Source organism: Strix uralensis, chromosome 18 (assembly GCF_047716275.1).
Source record: "Strix uralensis isolate ZFMK-TIS-50842 chromosome 18, bStrUra1, whole genome shotgun sequence".
Classification (NCBI taxonomy): Eukaryota; Metazoa; Chordata; class Aves; order Strigiformes; family Strigidae; genus Strix; species Strix uralensis.
The window spans coordinates 2,474,554-2,496,312 of record NC_133989.1 but is presented as its reverse complement, the minus strand read 5'-3'; the positions used below and the strand labels follow the sequence as shown (position 1 = coordinate 2,496,312).

The 21,759-nt window shown below is 43.7% G+C and overlaps 1 protein-coding gene across 9 annotated transcripts in view; it reads right to left on the bottom strand.

Moving 5' to 3' along the window:
- Window positions 1-21,735, bottom strand: part of LOC141951842 (peroxidasin homolog) — a 49,439-nt gene extending 27,704 nt beyond the window's left edge. For 6 of the 9 annotated variants that reach the window (XR_012631460.1, XM_074888570.1, XM_074888571.1 and 3 more), the window contains exons 1-3: window positions 18,245-18,606; window positions 8,003-8,074; window positions 186-257 (exon numbers count right to left, since the gene is read on the bottom strand). Coding sequence is in view for 8 of the 9 variants with exons in the window: in XM_074888570.1 (XP_074744671.1) it covers window positions 186-257; window positions 8,003-8,074; window positions 18,245-18,408 (308 nt within the window). In the remaining variant the exon portion in view is untranslated. The other 3 variants (XM_074888572.1, XM_074888576.1, XM_074888575.1) reach the window with 3 other exon arrangements.
- Between the last annotated feature and the right edge of the window lie 24 nt (window positions 21,736-21,759).

The window sequence follows — 21,759 nt, the reverse complement described above, 5'->3', positions numbered from 1 at the left end:
AGGAGACAGCTATGAACTTCAACCCAAAGCAGAGCTTGCTGATTGGGTTCAAGGGCAGTGTTTTATAGCTATGGCATTAACATCCAGAAATTCCGAGCACAGAAAATGGATCCTTAGCTGGCAAACATTAGAAGCAAGTTGTTATATTTCAAAGAGGTTAAGAAATTACTGAGCTAACAACTCACAGGTATTTTAGGTTCTCCAGATCTTCAAAGGATCTTCTCACAATTTGTTTGATCTGATTATTGTTCAGCAGCCTGTTCAAATCAAGAAAGAAAAACACAACCAGTGAATTCAGCACGTGTAAGATTTGTGGCATTTCTGTTCCTGGATACCCACTGAAAAATCCTGAGCCCACGTTTCACAGAGTTTAAGATTTAAAGGGGTTAGCAGATCAAAGTTTGGATACTCACACCAGCTAAGTCAACGAGAAGGTTTCTCACCCAGAGAGGCCAGGTGCTTCCAATATATACAACGTTCAAAGACTTTACTTTTTGCCACAGTGGTTTCCACCCCAAAGTTTCAATTTTGGCCAGGAAAGGGATGAGGGGAAGGGAGACAGGCAGAAGGAAGTGGAGCGGAGGGAAAAATTAAATCATTGCTGCCATTCTTGTACAACCACCATGGTTTTCGAAGGTGCGTGGTTGTGTTCAACAACGTGCGAGCCAGTATTTAAGAGTACAAATGCAGTTTAAAATACCAGTTCACAGTGGAGTTATAGGAGTTATAAAATGGTAAAACACTTTGTTCTAATCACTTTGTATAGAACTATGTGCAAATGAAAAATAAACACAGATCTGACTCCTGAGGCTATTCCGAGACAGCCTCTTTCGATCTGGAGAGCCTTATGCCAGATTTTAATACAAAACCTATGGACAACATCACACTGGCAAGAAATCTCCAAGTTGTATGTGCAGTTGCCATGACTGTGCATGCAAATGATGGCCGGTGCCAATGACCAGAAACAGCTCAACCTCGTAATAACCAGACTGTGTGCAACAGTGGTAACCATGCAGCTGAACGCTACAAAAACCTCTTCTGCAACCACTGCCAAGCCCAACACCAAGAAAACGAAATAAATCACTTATAAATAGCTCTTTAATATATGACGTTTAACTATTCATCGTGGCTGCCCAACCGCACTCCTGTGGGTCTTTCGCTGTGGTATCCCACTGATGTTCAGATCTGGCAAACCTCACTGCGGCCGCAGAGCTGGTGGAGCTTATAGACACAGAGCTCAGAGCAAGGATTTCACCAGCTACAACTTATTTTTAAAATTCCTAAATGGAGATGTGGATGGAGAGGAGAACTGCAACGGTGTACTTCAAACACTTGTTTTTCTCGTGTTGTAGGAAAAACTGCTATTCCCTCTGCAAGCAGACAGACCTTACAGTGCTGAGTCAAATTCAACAAGTGCACTGGATGTGCATTTTCTGTTTCACAGTTCCTTTCTGTGGAAGTTTTGCTCCTCAGAAACGATCTGCCACCAGACAGCAGGTGAGAAGACAGTTCAGCACTGTTCCAGCAGTAAAGCCCCATCTTCTGCCCCACTTTACTGGAGAAAACAGGTTAGGCAGTGCATCAGCCAGCCTCTGGCACTACAAGCAAAGGTCTCTTCCTGGGAAAAACAGTTTATGCAGGCAAAGGATAGAGAGAAAAGACAAAGAGATGGGGAGAAATGGAAGAAAACGTGTGGGAAAAGAAGATGAAGATAAAATCAAACACCTCAGGGATGCAAAGATAAAAGATGTCAGAAACACACACGTGTTATGGCAGCTTCACAAGTTACCGCCAGGCACCTGAGTCACGTCAGCTTGTTCGCAGGTGGAGCATTACATAAAAGGTCCAAAAAGCATGTGAGAAACTCGAGGGCAAATAAATTTTTGGAAGTCAGAACAATAAAGGTTTGAGAAAAATCTCAGTATCCTTGATCTGAGCATCCTCCCTTGATTAGCTGCCCTGCTACCATGAATGCACGTGCCACTACCAAGCTGCACGTTGCCAGGGTTGTGGACAAGAAGCCCGAAGAGGTTAAGGCAGAAAGTTGCTGGAAAGCTTCTGCACAGCTGGAAGCAATGGCTCAATGCACATGGCTGAGGCTAAACAACCCCATTTCACTCATAAGGATGCAAAAATGATGTCAAGTCCTTGGAACACACGATCCTGCTTTGACAGCCAGATATGCTGAGTGGAAATACAGCCCCTGAACACCAACCCAAGGGTTTATTTGATGGTTGAACACCCAAGGACTGGAAATAACTGCTTGAGAGCAGCGCGGGAGAGGGATTTTGTCTATTTACCCACAGGACAAAGACAACACAGGCACCAACCGTGCACGCTTCCTTCCCTGCCCTCTATCAGCATGCTTTCATCTTCAGCCAGGGGAGAACGAAGGCAGCTTGTTCTCTGTTATCTGATCCCTGGCCCTACTTCTGAGGATGCTAGATGGGCTGATAGATGGGTGCCAGCTCCGACATCATTCCCGTGGATGCCAGGACCTGTCCCCTGCCACGCAATTGGCATCAGCTGCTCATTTCACAGGGGACACAAGGCAACAGCCAGGCAAGGAGGTGCTGGAGGCAGAGTTGCACCGACAGCCTGAGCAGCCCCCCGCACCGCAGCCGTCTGGACTCCTTTGCCAACCCTTTATCTTTAACACAATGAGGTCGGACCAGGACTGACATCCAGGGGGGATTTCAAATTGCAACACGTTGTCTGACTGCATTTTGGTGCTATTTAAAAGCATCGACCTAGTCCGTTTTGTTGTCTTGGCTATTTAGGACAGTTCAAGGGGGTGTAATCAGTGATCCAAGCCAAATAAGACAAAATCTGGAAGTTCAGATGGCATGCAGTACACAGGTCTCTTATCTCATCGTCTGATACTTAAAAATTTGTTCGCTGCCTGATTAAAGATTAAAAAGCGTATGGAAGAAGCCATCTCTGTTTCCTGTCTCAGGATTCCCCATTGTAATAGAAGGATATGTCCTGGAAAAAACTCAAAAGTGATTTAATTTATGAAGTCCATCATAGTCCACATACTCCAAAATGCTGCTTTCAGAGAACTCCATAGACAAGACAGCACATCTGGCTCCTAGAAAGACTTTAGATGGCTTCGATACTGCTGTCTGCTCCTCGACTTCTGTGCAATTCACCCAGGCAGAGAAGCATGCAAAATCCTGGCATGACCTGGATATTGATCCCAGCTGCAATCAATAGCAAACGACCCAAATTCCTGCTAACGTTAAAGAGGATTGAATGCTAAAATCTACTGCTAACCAGATCTGCTGGGAATATGGTCTGGCAGACAGAAGCTGAAAAGATCATTATCGATGCATATCTTAAGCATACCCTGTAGCAAAACAAGCTAAATTAGAAGTATCAGAAGCACGTCTCCTAGAGCTTATCAACAGATAGCAAAATGACGTGGCATTCCCCTCTGTGCCAGCTGGTGAACTGGGCTCCAAATGAGTAGGTGGACTCAATCACACAGGTTTTATTCCTGAAAAATTCTTCTGGGAGGCTTGAGATATACAAGCACCATGAGATCTGGCCCAGATTCACTAAGAGGACATTTTACATTCAGTTTCCTTTAGGTTTTATGTCCCGACTGCCCCTCCCTTCTCCTTCCCCACCCTCTCTCCAGGTTGCCAAGCACAGGCTTAAGTTGCATTAAACGAGTCGTTTTCTGTTTTGAAGAATGTATTAGATGATGTGACAGTACAGAATTCGGACTCAAACCGTGTACCCTTTCCTCTTTTCATTTGACAAGCTACAGTCATTGTGACATAACAGCTATTTTTTTCCTCCCACCATTAATAGAAATCATCACATAGTGTATTTAAAGGGGGAGAAAAAGTGAGTTTAATGCTCAGCAATGCATTGTCCCTTTTTGACAGAATGATCTGGAATAGCCATTTCCCTTATTTGAGGGAAAAACTTTTATTCTGAGATCCAAACAGGCCCCGACATCCCCTCCTTGCTGGCAGGAACATGTTCTCTGAAGAGCTACTAGAGGGTTCAAGACAGAGTCTCCATGTTACTCCTGTCATTCACCCTGAAACCATTTACAAGCAGCATCTAAAGGAGAGCTGCAGAGCTCACCAGAAGTGCCGTTTGCTCTCACCTAAGCAGAAAGAGAAATATGATGGGAGCAATGACACTGACAAAAGGCCAGACAGAAGCATGTACGATGATGCGGTCTCCACAGAGTCCCTGTTCTCTAGGGTGCTCATGCCACAGGCAGAACAAAACACATACCGGGGAAGTTAAGAAATACTGCTTTGGTCCCAGAGTTGGACATTTCTATAGATGATGCTGGAGAGATCCAAGTAGCAGCAACTATTTGGCTGTGATGGTCTTGGTTTGAAAATACAGGAATCGACCAATTGGGTCAATTGGTGGCAGAGGGCTGACCTCCTGCGGAAACACGTTCGGGGACAGTCATGCAGGGGTGTCACCAACCATCCCCACCCAAAGAGGACCTAAAGGAGCAAAGACTGGAAAGCAACGAGACACCGCGGCTCACCATGGGCTGGCAGCATGTTTGCTCTCTTCCCCAGCCCGCCACCTGCTCTGAGCTAACGTAGGGTGAAGCGATGCGGCTGGTGTTGGCAAACTCAAGCAGAACAGCTGTTGAGGAGCTGGGGGTATTTTGTGGATGGCATATAGGAGTTTCTTCCCTTTCCTCTCCCTGATACCCTATTCTATTTTATTTTTTTTTTAACCAAGGAGACATACTAAGAGTTTAAAATTACACAGAGGAGATCCTGACACCAACATCTGCACGGGAACTGAGAAGAGGCAATAGGAAAGGACAAGGAAACCCCACAACTCCAAGACCTTCAGCCCAAGAGGACTTCTCCAATGCACACAACATTGCAGACAGCCAACAAGCAAGCTCACGGTGGTGCAGCATTTCAGATAATTGCTTATTACCTGTGCTGCTGTACCAGGAGTCCCTAGCCAAAACCATATAATGACTGTATCTCTTCCACGGACAAACAGGGCTTCTGTTTTTATTTTTAAAGTAGTGCTCTGTAATTTATCAAATCTCCACACCAGGGAGAGAAAAGAAGAGAGCAGAGCCAGGGGAAGGTTTGAACTGTTGAAAAGCCCCTCTGGACATTCACCGCAGGCTCCTCTTCCGTCAGTCTCACATCCCATGTCCCCACATCCAATGCCAGCTACAAAGGTTTCCTTATCAGGGCGGTTTATAAACTGTCAAACTTGGATATAGTACAGCCATCCTGCCCAAAAGGAGATGCACAACAGAAGCTTCGCCAGAATGTGCTGCCCTTCCCCTGCCAGGCCAAAGCATCATAGGAAAAGGCTCGCTTAAAAGCATTTATTTGCTTAAGGAACACTTAAGTCCCATGGCAGAAAGCTGCAAGCTCAGAGCCCTGCATATGGAACCTGAACTACTCTGTCCTCCAAACCTCTTGCTTCAAATATTCTGGCCAAACTTTCCCAGCAAGTCTCTCAGGGATTTTAAAGGATTTATTCTCTTTATCACTTGAAGACCTATACGAGTCCTGAGGCAAAAGTTTACCATCTAAGAAACATCAGAAAATTCATCAGCTCTTGTCAGTTTTGATGTGGGAATTGGACAAACCAAAGTTCCTGGAGAGAAATTTGCTTTAGGAGTGCGAGGTCTGACATTCTCTCATTCAGTTATCAGCTCCTCATCTGTGGGAGTTAACTACTACGAGTGTGAGAATAACTGATTTTTCCAGTTTGCTGGCCAGACCAGGAAATACAACCAAGCATATGAAGTACTGTTTAAATAGAAAGGTTCCATTTAAAAAACCAGTTGATTTTCAGAATTCAAATATAAAAATACAGTGTTTTGTTAGAGCAGTGTTTCACCTAGTCTAGTATTCCAGCTCTGACAATGGCCGTAGGACACTTCAGGAAAAGCGGGAGAGCCTGCCCACCCTCTGTGCAAAACACATTCCTCTTACTGCCCCAGCAAACATAATCATGAGATTAGTGATGTCAGGGGGTACATTCATGTCTATTCCCTCTAGTATCTGTTCATGGACTTGCTGTCCTTGAGGTACCTGTTCAGGAGGGTGTGGAGACAGAAAGCAAAAAGAATTGGACAAATTCATGGAGCATAAACAGGTATTATAGAGAGATGGGTCTTTCCATCTCAGCCAGGCTGCACATCTATATCCAGTTTTAAGCAGAGAGGCGGGAGTCAGAAAGACAGAAGCAGAAGTCTTGCAGATGTCAGGGACCTGCCTAGACCGAGGCACTGGCAGGGCAGGAACCAAGATCTTGTACAAAGCTCCCCAGGTTGGGTGGAGCATCTCTCCAAGTGAAGGCCTGCCAGTATCCTGTTTCCCCAGGGTTCAGCTGAAACTAGCCTGGCGGTCCTGCCCTGCTGCCTGCCAAACATCTGTCTGCATCACACAGAGATGACATCATTTGGAACGGTTTGGTTTCTCCACTCAGGAGAGCTTCAGGGGTGGAAGAGCAGGTCTGGAGATCAAGATGCTGCAGCAGAGCTTTGTGATAAGGTAAAACCCAACGGACTCAGACTCTATTTTCTCTCTGGATATTTTAGTCACATTTATCACCCTATCTGACCCTATCTCAAATGACAGAAATCCATCCAAAGTATCCTTTCTCCCTATTATTTTGGGTAATTAAGTACCACATGGTGCTGTTTGAGAGACTAACACAGGCTGTTCTCATGCTCTGGATGAACAGCATCATTGGCAATGAAGTTTTCTACCAGTCTACTAGTTGACCACCTGTCCTACAAGCAGGGGCCTGGGCCATGACCAGGGTACTCTGAAGTCATGGTTTGGCCAATCAGTCCCACACACACTGTGGAACAATCTTTAGCAAATGCTGATTTTTAAAAGGTAGCTATTGAACAAGGCTCTATGACAAAGTCCTGCTGCATTCCCACTCTTCCTACAACTTCTTACAATTGACTGAATTCCTTGGTGCCCAGGTCTTCCTTCTTTCAGCACTACCATCTTTACAGCATCAGGGACTTCAGGCCTCTCAAGGTCAGACAGAAAAAAAACAATCTGGACTTTCTCTTGCCAGTTGGGACCACGAATGTACGAACCCAAGAAATCTGAGCATGTCTGTGGTGCAGTGCAGGTTCCCAAGCTAGTCGGTTTGCTTCACAGAGAGATTTGAGCTTGGACCTGGAAATCTCATAGCTGTTAGCACTGTGTTACGGCTCAAATAATCAGATTTAAGTCTCAACAGGCCAATTACATCCAGCACAGCGCTGTGCTAACACAGCTTCTGTTCCTGATTTGGGAGCTGATCTGTTTTCAACTTCTTGGCTACACAGTGCAGATGTACTCATATCTATCTTCAAACCCTCAGCCTTACAGCAGCAAGAAGCAGCAAAGGCTCCCACTATTTCCTTTGAGCAGAGCAGAAAAACTTGTTATTAGAGTAGTGTATCATACCGTGAGCGTGCCTGCTCTGGCTGGGATGCAAGGCTGAAGGAATTGCCTTCTACCACCATTCCTGTCCGCAGAAGGGTAGCTGTAGGCATTTATTCTAGCGCAAGGCACAGGGACAAGACAGCATTCGGAAGGATGCGCTCTGACTTCAAAGTCATGTAGAGCAACTAATGTCGTTTATGCATTTGAAGCAGCCACGGAAAGGAAGAAGATTTTAATGTATCCCTCCACTATCTTGATCCCATGCCAGAACCGTTTTTACGGGCCACTCTAAAGCTATACCTGCTGAAACATCCCCAGGCAGTGACAGTACGCATCAGGATTTTTAATTATTTTTAAAAAGATGGGTTAATTGCCAAAATGAAAGTTATTAAATTGCACATTTAATTAAAAAGGGTAAGAAACATGATCAAGGGTAGAACAGAATTTTAAAGCTTTAGCTGGATATGCACAACTTGGCTGAAATAGCTAAAAGACCAAGGCCACCTTCAAGCTGTTACAGGGGATAGTACTGACATAAGTAATAAATGAATATCCTCTCTGCAGAAGCACTGAGCGGAACTTACAGCGTGTTGAGGTTCTTCAGCCTCCTGAAGGCTCCAGGTTGTATCTCCTTGATGTGGTTGAAACGTAAATCTCTGAAAGCAGAAAACACAATCAGTGTACTCGTTGATATCAACAAGCCATCAGCCACTGGCATCATCCACGAGACGAATGGAGGAGGGCTTCTGGGAGAGCCAACGGGAGAAATGGAGACAAAGACCAGGGAAGGGAGTGGAGGAGGACTGGGGACGATGGCTGGGGTCTACTCTTGTCTGCAAAGTCAGCTAACAGCCAGGACAAACCTACATTTACAAAATTAATTTTAATTTCACAGAAAACTAAAGACTGAAAGGACTCAAGTGATCATTTCCACGAACACCGGACAAGGTCTGCTGCTCAACACCCCAAGTTCACCTGCAATTACACTTGCACCTCACACTGATTCATAAAGGAATGCACATCATCACATAGACCCATTTTTTAGCTCCCTAGCAAAATTATCTTTGCCCTAAAATGGTTAAATCTGATCAAATAACCTCATATAATAAGCATTTCACATTCTGCTCCGCAACGCTCCAAGACTCAGAACAGCTTATCGCTGCCTGCATTTCAAATTTGTGCCAACTTCAATTAGAATTAGTGGAGTCCAGGGGATTCTGGCAAATTTCAAGGGCTGTCCATGTAACTACATCGACTTGGAGCCTTAAAACATGAGGTTTTGATTGCTAATGAGATAATAAAATAAGAGCTAAGTGGTTTAACCTGGTTAACCAAGTAGAAACGCTTCTATAGGGAATGTGCATTGATTTGGCACCTTCCACGGTCCAGCGTATTATAACAAATCACAAAAGACCAACAAGGTTTTTTGCTGCTAGTTTCTATCCAAAGCACAACAATGAAGTTGCTTTTGTCTCCTACGCTGCCTGATCTATCACATTTAGAGAATACGCAGTTATTTCTCGGTTTAAGGAGGCCTTTTAAGGGCATTTTCTTTAAGAGGTAAAAAACACATGGTCATGCTGAATTGCCTGTCATTCTGGTGGTAAGTTACAGAGCATTTGGAGGCAGAGTTTAAAACAAGAATTCTACAGATACCTACAAGTTCAACACTTATTTTTAGAACAGGCATCAACAAGAATCGTGGCCTTTATAAAATTAAGATTAGAAAGAGGTGTGTTCATTGCAGGTGGCTGTAAACTCGAACTGACAGCGAGCATCCAAGGGGGCTGAAACATCCTTGAGCAAGTACTTGAGAAGAAGATACACAGTAAGTAAAGCTGATTTTAAGATGTTTCTTTAGCTTAACAGTTTGTAAAAACTGGTTATTTTATGTTAAAAAAATCCCACTAAATTTCCTTACTTTTTAGGCAGAAAATGCACAGCATTTTTACTTAAGTTACACTGAAATATTGAATCTCTGCCTTGCTACCCCTCTGTTATCACTGAATGCAACAGAACACATGCCAGTGGAAGTTGCCTTTTCTGCTGTGCTTTTTCCTTCCTGTAACTTTTTAACTTTGAATAAAGGAATGAGAAGACTAATGTGGTGAAAAGTCTCTCCCCTTTCTTAGCAGTAAGTATTGCACAGAGAAGAGTTAGAGGGCAGGAAGGAACATAGCTTCAATATTTCAAAAGAAGTGTTGGAATTGTAACTTACAGGCACCATTTGTCCACTGCAAACTGCAGTCCCGAAGGATCACCCTTTAGAATTGCAGTTTTTAACAGTAACTTGACGTTTTCTGGTGTGTTTGGCTTTACTTGCATTGCTTCGAACACGCATTTCTTGCTCTTCTTGTTGGAAGGTGTTACATATCCCTCTTCCCTGATGATGTGAATTTGAAGGTATCTGCACGGATTTTTCAAGGCGATGGCTGACACCATAAAGCCAAATACAATTAAACGTTGGCAAAGGTGATAGCACAACACGCTGACTACTCTCCACGGCCTCGTTGAAAGGAAATGAGGAAAGACTAGACCATGAAAAAAGGTGAAGAAATGCAAACTTGATTTATACACTGTAATGCACAGACACCAACTCTGCCTGCCCCAGGGGGCTGTAAAGAGCTGTGTAATTAGTCCAGGCAGCTGGCTACAGGTAATAGGGAACATAACAAATAAGTGGAAGAAATACACAGGGGTCAGGGCTGAAGCTGTCAATGCTCATGGAAGGCAGTGGGAAGCAGGCAGTGAAGTGTAAAATACCACTTTGGGTCACAGGCTGCAGGTGGGGAGGGGGGGGGAAGATTATTTTAATGAACAAAGACAACTGCGATCCTTCACACCCCAGCATTCACACATAAGTGTGCGGCTTCCACAGCTGAAACAAAAAGCAAAACCCAGAACCACAGGTGACTGAAAACACCTCTGAAAACCCAGAAAAATAAAAACACAAGCTCCTCCACTCCCAGGGTTGTTTTCACTATTGGTTCCTTGCCAGAAATGACTCCTTGGAAATGGCGCTGTGGAAGTCTGCGCCTGGTCTCGAGCTCCCTAAGCCCGTCTGACCTCCCAGGCAGTGGGTTTCTTCACCTGTGAGAGCAAACCTGGGCTGCAGGGCCTGGCAGGAGCGACCCCGCGTCGCTAAGAGAGGCCTCACGCTGTCGCATGGCCGGACCGTCTCTCAGCAGCGCTCCTGCTGCCGAAAGGACATGGATGGAGAGAGGCCTCCTGAGAGCTCCCACTGCTGAGCTAGCAATGGGGGTCTGGTTTCATGCAGGAACTTTTCCCCTCTACTATCCCCAAGGAGCATATAATAAAACTCAGCTTATTATTTTAATGAAGCATCTTGATTTTTCTTCTGTTTTCTGTTCCAGATAAGACCTTCAAATGATTCTCTGGACCCCAGCTGTCTTTGCACGCCTTTGGGAAGCTCACTCTCCGGTTTGCTCTCCATCACACACAGGCAACAGCATTCCCCACAGACAAAAAAGGGAACTGAAACAGTGCATGCCTACTCTGAGCACTTCAGTGCAAGAAATGATGTGAATTAACTGGAGAGAATCCAGAGGAAAGCAATGAAAATGATCTGAAGTCTAGAAAACATGACAAGGAGAAGAACTGAAACGGCTTATTTAGCCATAGATACAATAACTATGTGAGAACATTGCTACAAATAGAAAAGAGAAGAGAGTCACTGACTAAAACTGCAGATCCAGATTTTTTAAAAAAATATCTTAAATAGCAAGGCGAATAAAACACTCAGGTGGACTGCAGGCGAGACAGACATGAGCCACATATGGTTTAGGTGGATAGATCCTGCCTGGAGGCAGAAGGATGGACTAGACTATTCTGTAACCTGTACCAGTAAGAAGACACCAGTGTGGATGTCCCTACACAGCAAAGAAAGTCCCTGGAGACACAGGGGAACCCACATCTTCCTCCTTACTAACACATTAAAAGAACCCCAATACTCTGGCTCATCCATAGTGGTTTTTCTCCAGCCCTTGCCTTACCCTGAAGCTCAGTTGGTAATGAACACCACGTAGGGCTGCACTGGGAAATTCCTGGTTTACCTGTTGAGAACGTTCCCTACAGAGTTTGTCCCCTCTTACACAGAAACGCTCGTTTCTCTCTATTCCCAGGGCACTCACTCTGGAAACCTTACGTTTCTTTTCACGAACAAGTGTGCTTTTTACAGGAACCCACCACAGAGCTTCTCCCGTGCCAGCCCGTTCCAGCTGCTGTGTGCACCCACAGCTGGGCTCCCTCACTCCCGCCTGATGCTTTCCACCTTGGAATTTGCAAAATGGGGCAGGGAGGGAAATAATCCCTTGTGATTTTTGTGATTTAACTCTTCCCCATGTTTTCAAGGCCAACAGTCTGGCATTACAAGGTACGTTTCTGTAAGGAACAGAGGGGACAGCTGCTGCTAAAGGGTCCCAGGTCCTCTTCTGCCCTCACACACGCCCGCACGCTGCAGGCCCGGGACAGCAGCTGTCCTCCATCAACACTGATCCCTCTGGACAACACCGGCTCCACAGAAAATCTCACCAAACCCTCGTGCCAAAGCAGCGTAGCTCTGACAGGAAACTGGGCTGGAACACGTGGATCATCTAGGATCTGCTCTTGAAATATCTCACCTTTTCTGAATCTGGGAACTCTTAACCCCATCGCAGAGGCTTCCCAAGAATGTCAGAATTTGCAACAGATGGGGAAACAGGCCTTTACAGAATGACACTTGAATCTTTCTGATCCTCCCAGCTGCTATTAGAACAATAATTCCTGAAAGCGTTGTGTTAAATAATTATCAGTGATTAGCATATAAAGCAATCAATGGCTTTTACAAGAAACTTCCACTTCTGTTTAATCTATTTAGGCTTTTACAGAATCATGTATTACTGTGTTAACTAAGCAGATAATTAGCTACAAGAGGTATTTTACTGCAGTTCCATGGAAATTACTGGGTTTGTTGCACTGAAGCATCTTTTGTGTTCAAAACGTTGTGCACAGCAGTGATGCTGAGAGTTCTGGACCATTTCACCCAGAACTGGTTGAGTAAGTGCCAGCCACCCAATCATTATCAACAAAGACACAGAGAGTAAAGATGGTTTTACAAATAGAGATAAGACACTGAGATTCCTTCCAGTGTTTCCTGGGGAAGGGAGGATGCGAAAGGCATCCTAAATGCAATTTTTAAGTCAAGTTTCCCATATATAAGAAGAGCCAGAACATTTATCAGAAAGATGCTTGTTCCTCTTACTTATACGCAGAACATTGGAGTTGGCTCTGCAGGTTCCCCCATCCTGCCAAACAGCTCCAGTCCTGGCAGGAAGGGAAAACAGCCTTGCTGAGATGGAAATGAAGTCTTCCAGACTCACTGTCATCAGCTCCCCAACTCAGGAACGTCCCTCTCACACACGACTCCCCAAATGGCTTTAATAAATGACAGCCTTCATCTCCGAATCCTTACATGGACAGCTGAGCGTTGCCATCTCTGCTAGACAGATGAGGAGACTGCAGGGAGGCTCAAGGCTGGGGGTTTTTCCAAGTCCTGGCTATTTCGGGGCATACCAGCTTAAGACATCAAGATTTGACTGTTCAAAGAGTGAACTGGAAGGAAAAGATGTTCAGCATGGAAATACGTGTAAACGAGATTATACAGAAACACTGAAGACCAAGAGATGCAGAGAGCCTCATGCTGCAGAACAGGCTGTTGTTCTCTGTTGCACTGCAACACTGCTTACATTCTGAAGTTTTAGGGATGGGCACACTAGACCTTAATTAAGAAATTACCACAGGCATTCCTGAAACCAGCTTTTTAAGATTTCAGCTCCCACAAATAGGGGTCAGATTTTCAAAAGGGCTCCCTCTGCGTCAGCAGTCAACACACCGAGCTGGTTTGATCCCACCTTTTCTGTGCACGTGAGCTGGCGTAAATGTGCACTGCAGAGCCTGGCCCCGAAGGCAGTGTCAGGGCAGTGTCAGGGGTCTGCTGGAGCTTCATCCCTGGTGGAAGCAGCTCATCTCCTGCCACAGGGCATCCCTTTAGCTCTTGCCAGGAAGGGCAGGCCTGAGAAATATCTCCCAAACATAGGTTTGGCCCTGGACACATATTCAAGTAGGGAGATTACAGAGCAAACTGTTGACCTCATCAATCTTAGATAATTTGAGCTATTATTTATATTAACATGGATGGAGATTAGGGTCTGATCCTAATCAAACTAGCTATGTCTATTCTTGGACGTTCATGTCAGCAAGGAGCATATTTCCTTTGTACCATCTATTCAAGATATCGCCCACATCAAATGAAGACAACTTTCCCTCCTGCTGAACTGTGTTCTGACCCTGATCTGGAGGGAGTAAAAGAAAATTTCAGTGTGTAAAGATATATATATATATATATATATATATATATCCTTTTCATGGAGCCCAAGAAGCACTAGCACCATGCCAGCTTAAATGAACTGCTGGGGCACTCTTTAGTATCAAGTCTCACGTAGTGTAAGTGTTAGATTTTTTCTTTTTTAAGAGCGTGACCATTTAAGTCTTTACCCAGAATACACACTCATTCTTTCACCATAAAATACTGCCTTCTCCTTAAGGAGCACAGGAAAAAATCCTGGTGGACCTATGGGGAGAAGGATGCGGTGAGGTCAATGAAAATGCAAATACTCAAGTGGGAACCAGCTGATGAGGCACTGTGAAGTTCAGTGAAGACAGGATTTCTAAACCCCTGAAGGTAGCTACAATCTCAAGAGTAAGGATGTTTTCATCAAAAGATGCTGGAATGTTTCTAGGAAGGAAAATATGTTTTAAATACCTTCCCTCCCCATTTTCCTTCCGATGAAGGGACTTCTATAAACAGAACATACAGAAGATTTTGGTCACTTCTAAAAGGTTTAATGAGGATTAAATACTACAGTGAAAGAAGTCAGAAAGAGATCACACCTGGCACATCCAGAATGTGTGGGTGTGCGTTTCATGGCTGCGTATAAGACTATCACACGCGGAGGAAATGAGTAATCCATTCTTCAACCCAAAGCGCACGACAGAGACCACAAAGGGAGCAGCGTTTCCAAGAACTCATTTGCTCAGTAAACCTTTCCCCAACAAATGTATAAAGTTCCTTCTCAAAACTACGCTCCTTAAGACTAAGAGAGCTACACCCTGTCCTACTACAGCTTCCCTACTGCAGCGTAAGGACCTGCGGGAGGAAGAAAGGGACTGAGCGGCCACCAAACAAGCAGCACAACGACGAAGGGGAACAAAACTTGTCAAGCTGGCCGTGCTTACGGTGCCCAATTAGCAACCAGGTCTGTGAACAACTGGGTCACTTTCAGTTCGTGCCAGCGACGAGTTCAGATCCCAGATACTGTGCTGCCTTTGCCTGTGCCCTCAGCTATGTTCCTCTAGAAGTACTCATTCATTATGTGCTATGCATAATGCAGAAAGGAGAATAACCCATGGATAATTGGATTGCAATCCATTAGCTGCCAGCCAGAGGGGAACTTCTTTCCATGGATTTCTTCTCCTCATGCCCACACGTTTCAAAGTTTATTGTTTTAAATGTCACACTGTAGAACAAATGACTTAGAAGGTTAAAGACCTATTGAAATTTTCTGAGTGTATGTTTCACAGCTGTTCCCTTCTTTGGGCTGCTGGCTAAGAGAACTGCTTGAATCCCAGCGGTAACCAGCAGATCACATCTGGATAATCATGTTCCAGTTGAACAGACAGCAGCCAAAATACGTTTGCAGTTATACACCATGAATTTTTATAGCTTACTTATCTGTACACGTGTAGCCATTCCTGCCATCCTATTCTCTGCTCAGGGTAAAACGAACAGATTTCATTACCAAAGATAAATAGTCTATTGCTAAAACCAGACATTGGGCCAGATCCTCAGCTGCACCCAGCTGGGACTGGGAAGGGAGGAGGGAAATGGCAACCAAAGAGGAGCCAGAAACAGCTCATCAATCCTGGAACTGGTTCCATGCCAATCCCAGCATCGCTCAGAGAAGGCTATGGGCTGCTCTAAGTTACGCCAGCTGGCTACAGCCCCGAGGGGGCCATCTGCCAACGGGGCTTGTTGAAGCACAGCATGTGCCGGCTAGAAGACTTCCCCACTCTTCAAGGATTGTTGGAGAGAGGGTGGCACAGAGTCACGGAGGTCAGAAAGTCCCAAACTCCCAACTTCAAAGCAAACTCCATCTGGAAACTGCAGCTGTTCTGCGAGGGAACCAAGCCGGGGCCTGGGATCGGTGTTTGTATCTGCAGTCACAGGCTTGATCCTATTCATACCAAAGGGCAAATGTGGAAAATATCACAATCCCACATTTTCTACTCAGAATAACTCCATGATCAAGACTATTCTTGCTATAATTCTGAATGTTCACTCTGACACAACGGTCCTCTCAGGAGAAAGATTAACATACCAAAAAGCTGGAGTAGTCAAGGGCTTGGTTAAGAGGCATTCTTTGATCCTTCACAATTAAAAAAAAGTTTAATTATTCAGATGTTATTTATAACAGATACAATGGGATGCTGGCTAGCAAATGGATTTACATACATTAGATCTTCAAGATAGCCAGAAAGTCAGGATTTTTCACCACACAAAGGCACATGATCTGCCAACAGAGAACACTTACCAGGCTCATATGTCTTGTATCTATGGAGATCTCTGCTCATCTGTATGGGTTTTCCTTATAATTATACAGACAGTATTAAAAGAGAATAAGCCAGATAAATCTCCTTTAAAAATACTGATCTATAAGGACAGTCATCTCATTTTGGAATATTACTACTTCTGTATCTTGTACCTATACCACTTAGTTAATGTTTAAAAACCCAGTTTCCCATCCAAGGTTGTGGTTATCATGTTAAACTAAATAAACCAGCTTTCCAAATGGTTAAGCAGGCAAAACACAGAGCATTTACAAGCAGTGTACATGCAAACTAGTTAGAGCAGGGAAGAGGGAATTAGGGTGACTGTATACACCGCACTGGAGAATCTGGTCACCTTTCTAGATTGAGTTTTACAGACAAATCAATGCCACCTACATTACAGCAAGACACTACCTGGAATTTTACTGAAGCTGCAAGGACAAGCCATGGATCAGAGTTAGGTTTTGCCCCCTGCAGCACAGGGAATGAAGTGTACTGTTGCCAGAGGGCATTTGGAAATACATCATTCCAGTAATGAAAAAAAGTTGGTGACCACAGTAAATTTCCCTCCCTCTGCACTCACAGAATCTCTACCAGAAACACACTCAGGCTATCCAGTGTGACGGTAAATGTTGCCTCATTTCAGAGATCAGAAATTAAGCTCCACTAAGCTCAGAAATACCTCAGTTCAGCCAACAGAACAAACATTTCCCCCAATAATGATCAATGTTTAAACAAAGAGAAACAAGTTAATCTGCTAAAATTAAACAGTATAAGGGTATTTAAAAATATTTTAATATTTCAGGATACAGGGGGGAAAAAAGTTTGGTGACCATTTGGAGAGTCAGACTCTGCAAGCTGCTGTAGAGCAGATAACCTCTACCCAGACAGTTTGCACCAAGCCAACCAGCACTGACCAGTTTTTCACACTATGGAATAACCACTCCATCATCAGCCTAGGGAGAGAGCAAGTCCAGCTTCTGACCTGCCCCATGTCACGGTGACTCCCCAGCAGTCCAGCTGCAAACAGCTTCTCCAAGAATGTAGCTTTGGCAGCTGTAGCAAGTGTAGACATTTCCCTGTGTGCCACCAATGCCAGAAAACCTCTGTGGTGTTCATCCACCAAAGCCAATCTGGATGGCAGCAATTACAATGGCAGCATCCTGCCCACACTGTGTTCCTTAGGCTGCCAGCAGAAAAACGCATTAGCAATATTAGAGAGATGTTTACAGGACAAATGCTGGTATAGATGTTCTGGCTGAGACCAAATTTGGTTTGTTACAGGCACAGGGAAAAGCTTCTCAAATTAGTGTTGAAAAAGTTTTACAATGAGCAGCAGTTTAAGGAGGATGAGTACAAAGATAAATTTTTGACAGGTCTTTCCTACTACTTACAAAATAGGTCTGCAAACAAAGGGATCAGCTAAGAGTAGCACAAAGGGAAGTATTTAGTCACATGCCACTGCATCTTAAAGCCACCTTTACGTTTAGGATTAGTTTAGAATCACAGGGAAGTGCTCTTCTGGATCTCCTGGTAAGAGCTGTTGAGGAGTCTCCAAGCGTTACATGCCCTTTCCCTCCACCTTTTCTATTCAAATGGGCTCAGCCAGCAGCTCCCTCGCCAACAGGTACTTTATTTCTCAAGGAATCTGTGAGTTACCACAATTGTTGCTTTCCAAAGAAGCCTGAAGTTTGGTTTGTACACTTCAGATAGAAACTGGAAAACCAGTAAAGTTTAGGGAAGAAATGGTGTTGTATGTATTAGAAAAGTGTTTGTTTCAGTAGAGACAAAAGCCTGAACTGCTGTATTTCCTCTCTCCCCCCTATACCCATATACAAAGCCTTCTCAAATGTAAACTGTGTACCTTTCTATAAGCTCAGTTTAACATTTGTGACCTTTGATTCTTCAAAACTATCTTCCAGTGACTGCCTTAGCATTATTCTTACTCAATTTTGCATTTCCCTTGATTGTCCTGTTAACAATTAACTGACGCTAAAATAAGCAGTTTCTGTTTTGTTCTTTAAAAGCATGAGTTTGTGATGTAGGCAATTTGCAGAAAAAAAGGAGGAGGGTAAAAAGCATGCCTTTGGCCTTGACTTTTTCTTTCTTCTTTCTAAAGACCAAGCAGGTAAGAAAGGCAGTAAAATGAAATGGTTACTCACAGTATGTTTGTCTGGGGTGGGATATCGGGGATGGTTTCCAACATCAGATGCATGCATCTTACTGTAGTCCTGAAGCACAGGCAGCGACTAGGGCAGGAGCAGGAGAAGCTAGGCAAGAGGAGAAAACACAAAAAGCCTCGAAGAGCTGAAGATTTGATCAGCATGGTGTTTGCTGGAGTGTATTTGCCTCAATTCTGAACTGCAGGGAGCTGACAAAAAAAAAGTTTCCCAGCCCTGAGGTCCAGGAGGAGGGGACTCATCAGCATGTGTTTGCAATTAAATTAAGGCAGTTTGACAGTCCAACCGCCCACCCTCTCTGCCATTATGTACATCACTGAAGATCAGACTGTTCCCACCCCTCTTTAATTGTGGTGCTAAAATACAAATTCTTAATTTTGATTTATTTTTACCTTGTTTCTCATTTTGAACAGCAAGTTAACTCCACCTCCTCCTGAGGCATTTATCTGAAAGTACGCAGAAAGCACCTTCATGGGCAACAACCAAAAAAATGACCGTGTGCCTCCAGGGCTGAGCTACGATGCAGATGGCCCAGGGTCAAGGTTTTTATGTCAATTTTTGCCTTAGCACACTCTCTGCAAACTAAGGATAGCTTCTTATCTAACAGCCTGTCAAATGTATCCGGCAGTAAGGCTTTTAGGGTAGAGGCTGTCTCTTATTACATGTAGTTACAACATCCAGCAAAAATACGTTTCCAACCGTTTGACAGGAGCGTGGAATACTACAGGTAAGCGAGTTTAAAAGGGAGATCACTAACAGAGATAAAGAACCTGCAAATAAAGACCAAAAAAACCTGATTGCATGCATTCTGTAAAGTTTCTTAGGCAGAGTAGAAACTGATTCATTTCAAAGACATTTTAGCCAATATAATTTCTTTCTACAAGGATGTAATTTGGAAAAATGTCAGGATTTTGGAGAAATTAAAGGTAATTGTGGGGTGAAGAGAGAAAGAAACAATGAAATCAACTGAGTTTGAACTGTAGGAAGTGCAGACCTCAGTTTGTTGCTCCCATTGGATGATAAAATTTGAGATGCAAAGGGGAGGACTTGTTTCCAGTTGAATTAATCACCTTTTACTGTTATAAAGAAACTTAGAGTGAAAACAGCTTGTCTTTAGGTTTTAAGTTATTACTGCACAAGGTCCTAAATGTGTGGGTTTAGCATGAGTGTGCAGCATTTACGCTCATGAGGATAAAAAGGTACTTGAGGGATTCCAAACATGGCACCATTCCACATTACCTGGAAGATAAAATGAAAGTTTCCCATCAACCTTCACACCTGCTTTATACTGTAAACTACCATATAATTAACATGACAAAACATTACTTAACAAGAGTGACATTTAAACCTCCCCGGTTCTCTTCTTCAGATTCGTTGTCACTTGAGCATTTGGGGAGAAAGTGTTGGGTTTCGGGGTTTCACGTACAAATTTCATGTCACAGATGGTAAAAGCTGTATTTTTTTTTTCCAGCTCTAAAAGGGCATTGCACTGCAGGTTTTCTGCATCTAGTCCTAAGGCAATCTGTTGTTTGTTTGCCCTGACATCACTTTGAAATCTAAGTTCGCTGAAGTCCTCCCCACTCCACCGGTGGGCCCAGCTCATGGTTTTGAGCAGAGTGTCCTCTAGTGGCCACCCAACCCTTTCCTACAAAAAGAGGTTGTGAAAGGCTAAATGAGCTGCTTCAGGCTTTATATAACCATCGGCAACCGAGAGCAGATTGCTCCAGGTGAATGACAGCTTTTCATTTCAATTTGAGAAGCGCATTAGTGTATCCTTCATGTGCATCGGAGAAGACAACACAGGTTACGTCAAAGTCTTCAAGACGTCAGTCGTACGCTCTTCCAGCCTGATCGCTCCCCGGTATCAGTTCTCCAAAACACAGTGAACTCTACTAGGACAGGGGAACACAGCTACTTAGGAGCTGCTCTGTAAAGAAGTATCTCTAAGAAAATAAACATAAATGCTCTCTTCAAACCATGCTTCAGTATTTAGGAAAGTCATCACCACCTTCCCTAGCACCTCCAGCCACTTGACAAATACAAGGCTTCTGCCTTCAGCCTCCAGTTACATCTCAGTGAATAAACTCTGAGCTTGTAACCAACCATCTGCAAAATAAAAATCCTTTTGAGTTTTATTTATATTGCAAACAAGAGATCTGGGCTAGGCATCGGTCATGTTTCTATAGGTGGAATCTTATTTCAGCACCAGGCTGGGCAGCTTCTGGAAGGAGTGATGGGTATTTGTCTATTACTTTGTAGGAATGGGCTCTTTAGCCAAGTCAGCAGATTTAACAGTGGCCATACAACAGGGAGTAATTTGAGTCAAAAAGGCAAGTTCTGCAACCGATACATTTACTTAGAAGCAGATCTTCACTTGAATTTGAAACACACCTCTTCCACCTCGCTTATCTCCCCCTCATGACAAATGGGATGTTTGGGAGATGTTATGAAACGCTAGCAATCACAGTTCCCTTACTCTTGCATTAATTTATCTTATTTTCCATCAACATGACAAATTGTTTAAAAGGGAGAGTGCAGCTCTGAACAAGAACCAAAAATTCACTCCTAAGCAACAGGAATGAAAGTTAACACCTGTGTCCCATCTTAAGCATTTCCAGCCTCTGCTAGACAGACTTTTTCACACCAGCAGAATGCAAGGAAGTTTGGTTTTCACACGCGGGTGTTTTTTTCCCCCCACCCTTCTTTGTTTTATTTTTAACTATCACTTCTGCCCCAGTATAAAGATTTCATTAGAGCAGGTCCCCTGAGGAGCTCGTCACTACTTCCCAGGGAACTGTGCTGTTGTATGTTTTACTATGAAGTAAACAAACATTATCTGACAAATTGAATTTACTTGATACCATTTGCACGACACATCCATAGCTTTCCAAAGCAGAAACGGATTTTTCTTCAGCAAGCATCACGTGAAGGAAAACAATAACACTGAACTAGTCTCATGTTATAGTTGGTAAAAGGACATCCATCATACACACAGATGACAGGAAGAAACACAGACTACAGGTAATTATCCTGTGGAATAAAGGTTAACAGAAACATTTAATTAGCAACAGCTGTATTTGCTGTTATGATCAGTTTCCTATTAAAGCTGAAGCCAAAATATTATTCTCAATACTAGTGAAATGGAAGCCTTGAACACCAGCTCTTAAAAATCTGCATTAATTAAGCACTGAAACAGAGCACAGGAGACAAGAGGGGAGTTGCAGTTCAGAATGCATTAAACTCCTGATGTGTTTGGTTTAGGCAATTCCTTGAAGTACAGAAATGGACTAAGTGACCTCTTGATATCTGTTGTCTACAGGTCTAACAGCCAGGTAAGTGAATTCTCTCTTGAACCATTCTGATACATTAAATCTAGATCAGTTCTGTGTGTGCTAATTCCAAAATATATCTTGCACAACTCCCTTACATAAAGGTTTAGAAATCATCAGCTGGGCAGGTTTCTGTTGAGAGATTATATTCTGAGGAGTTCATCGAAA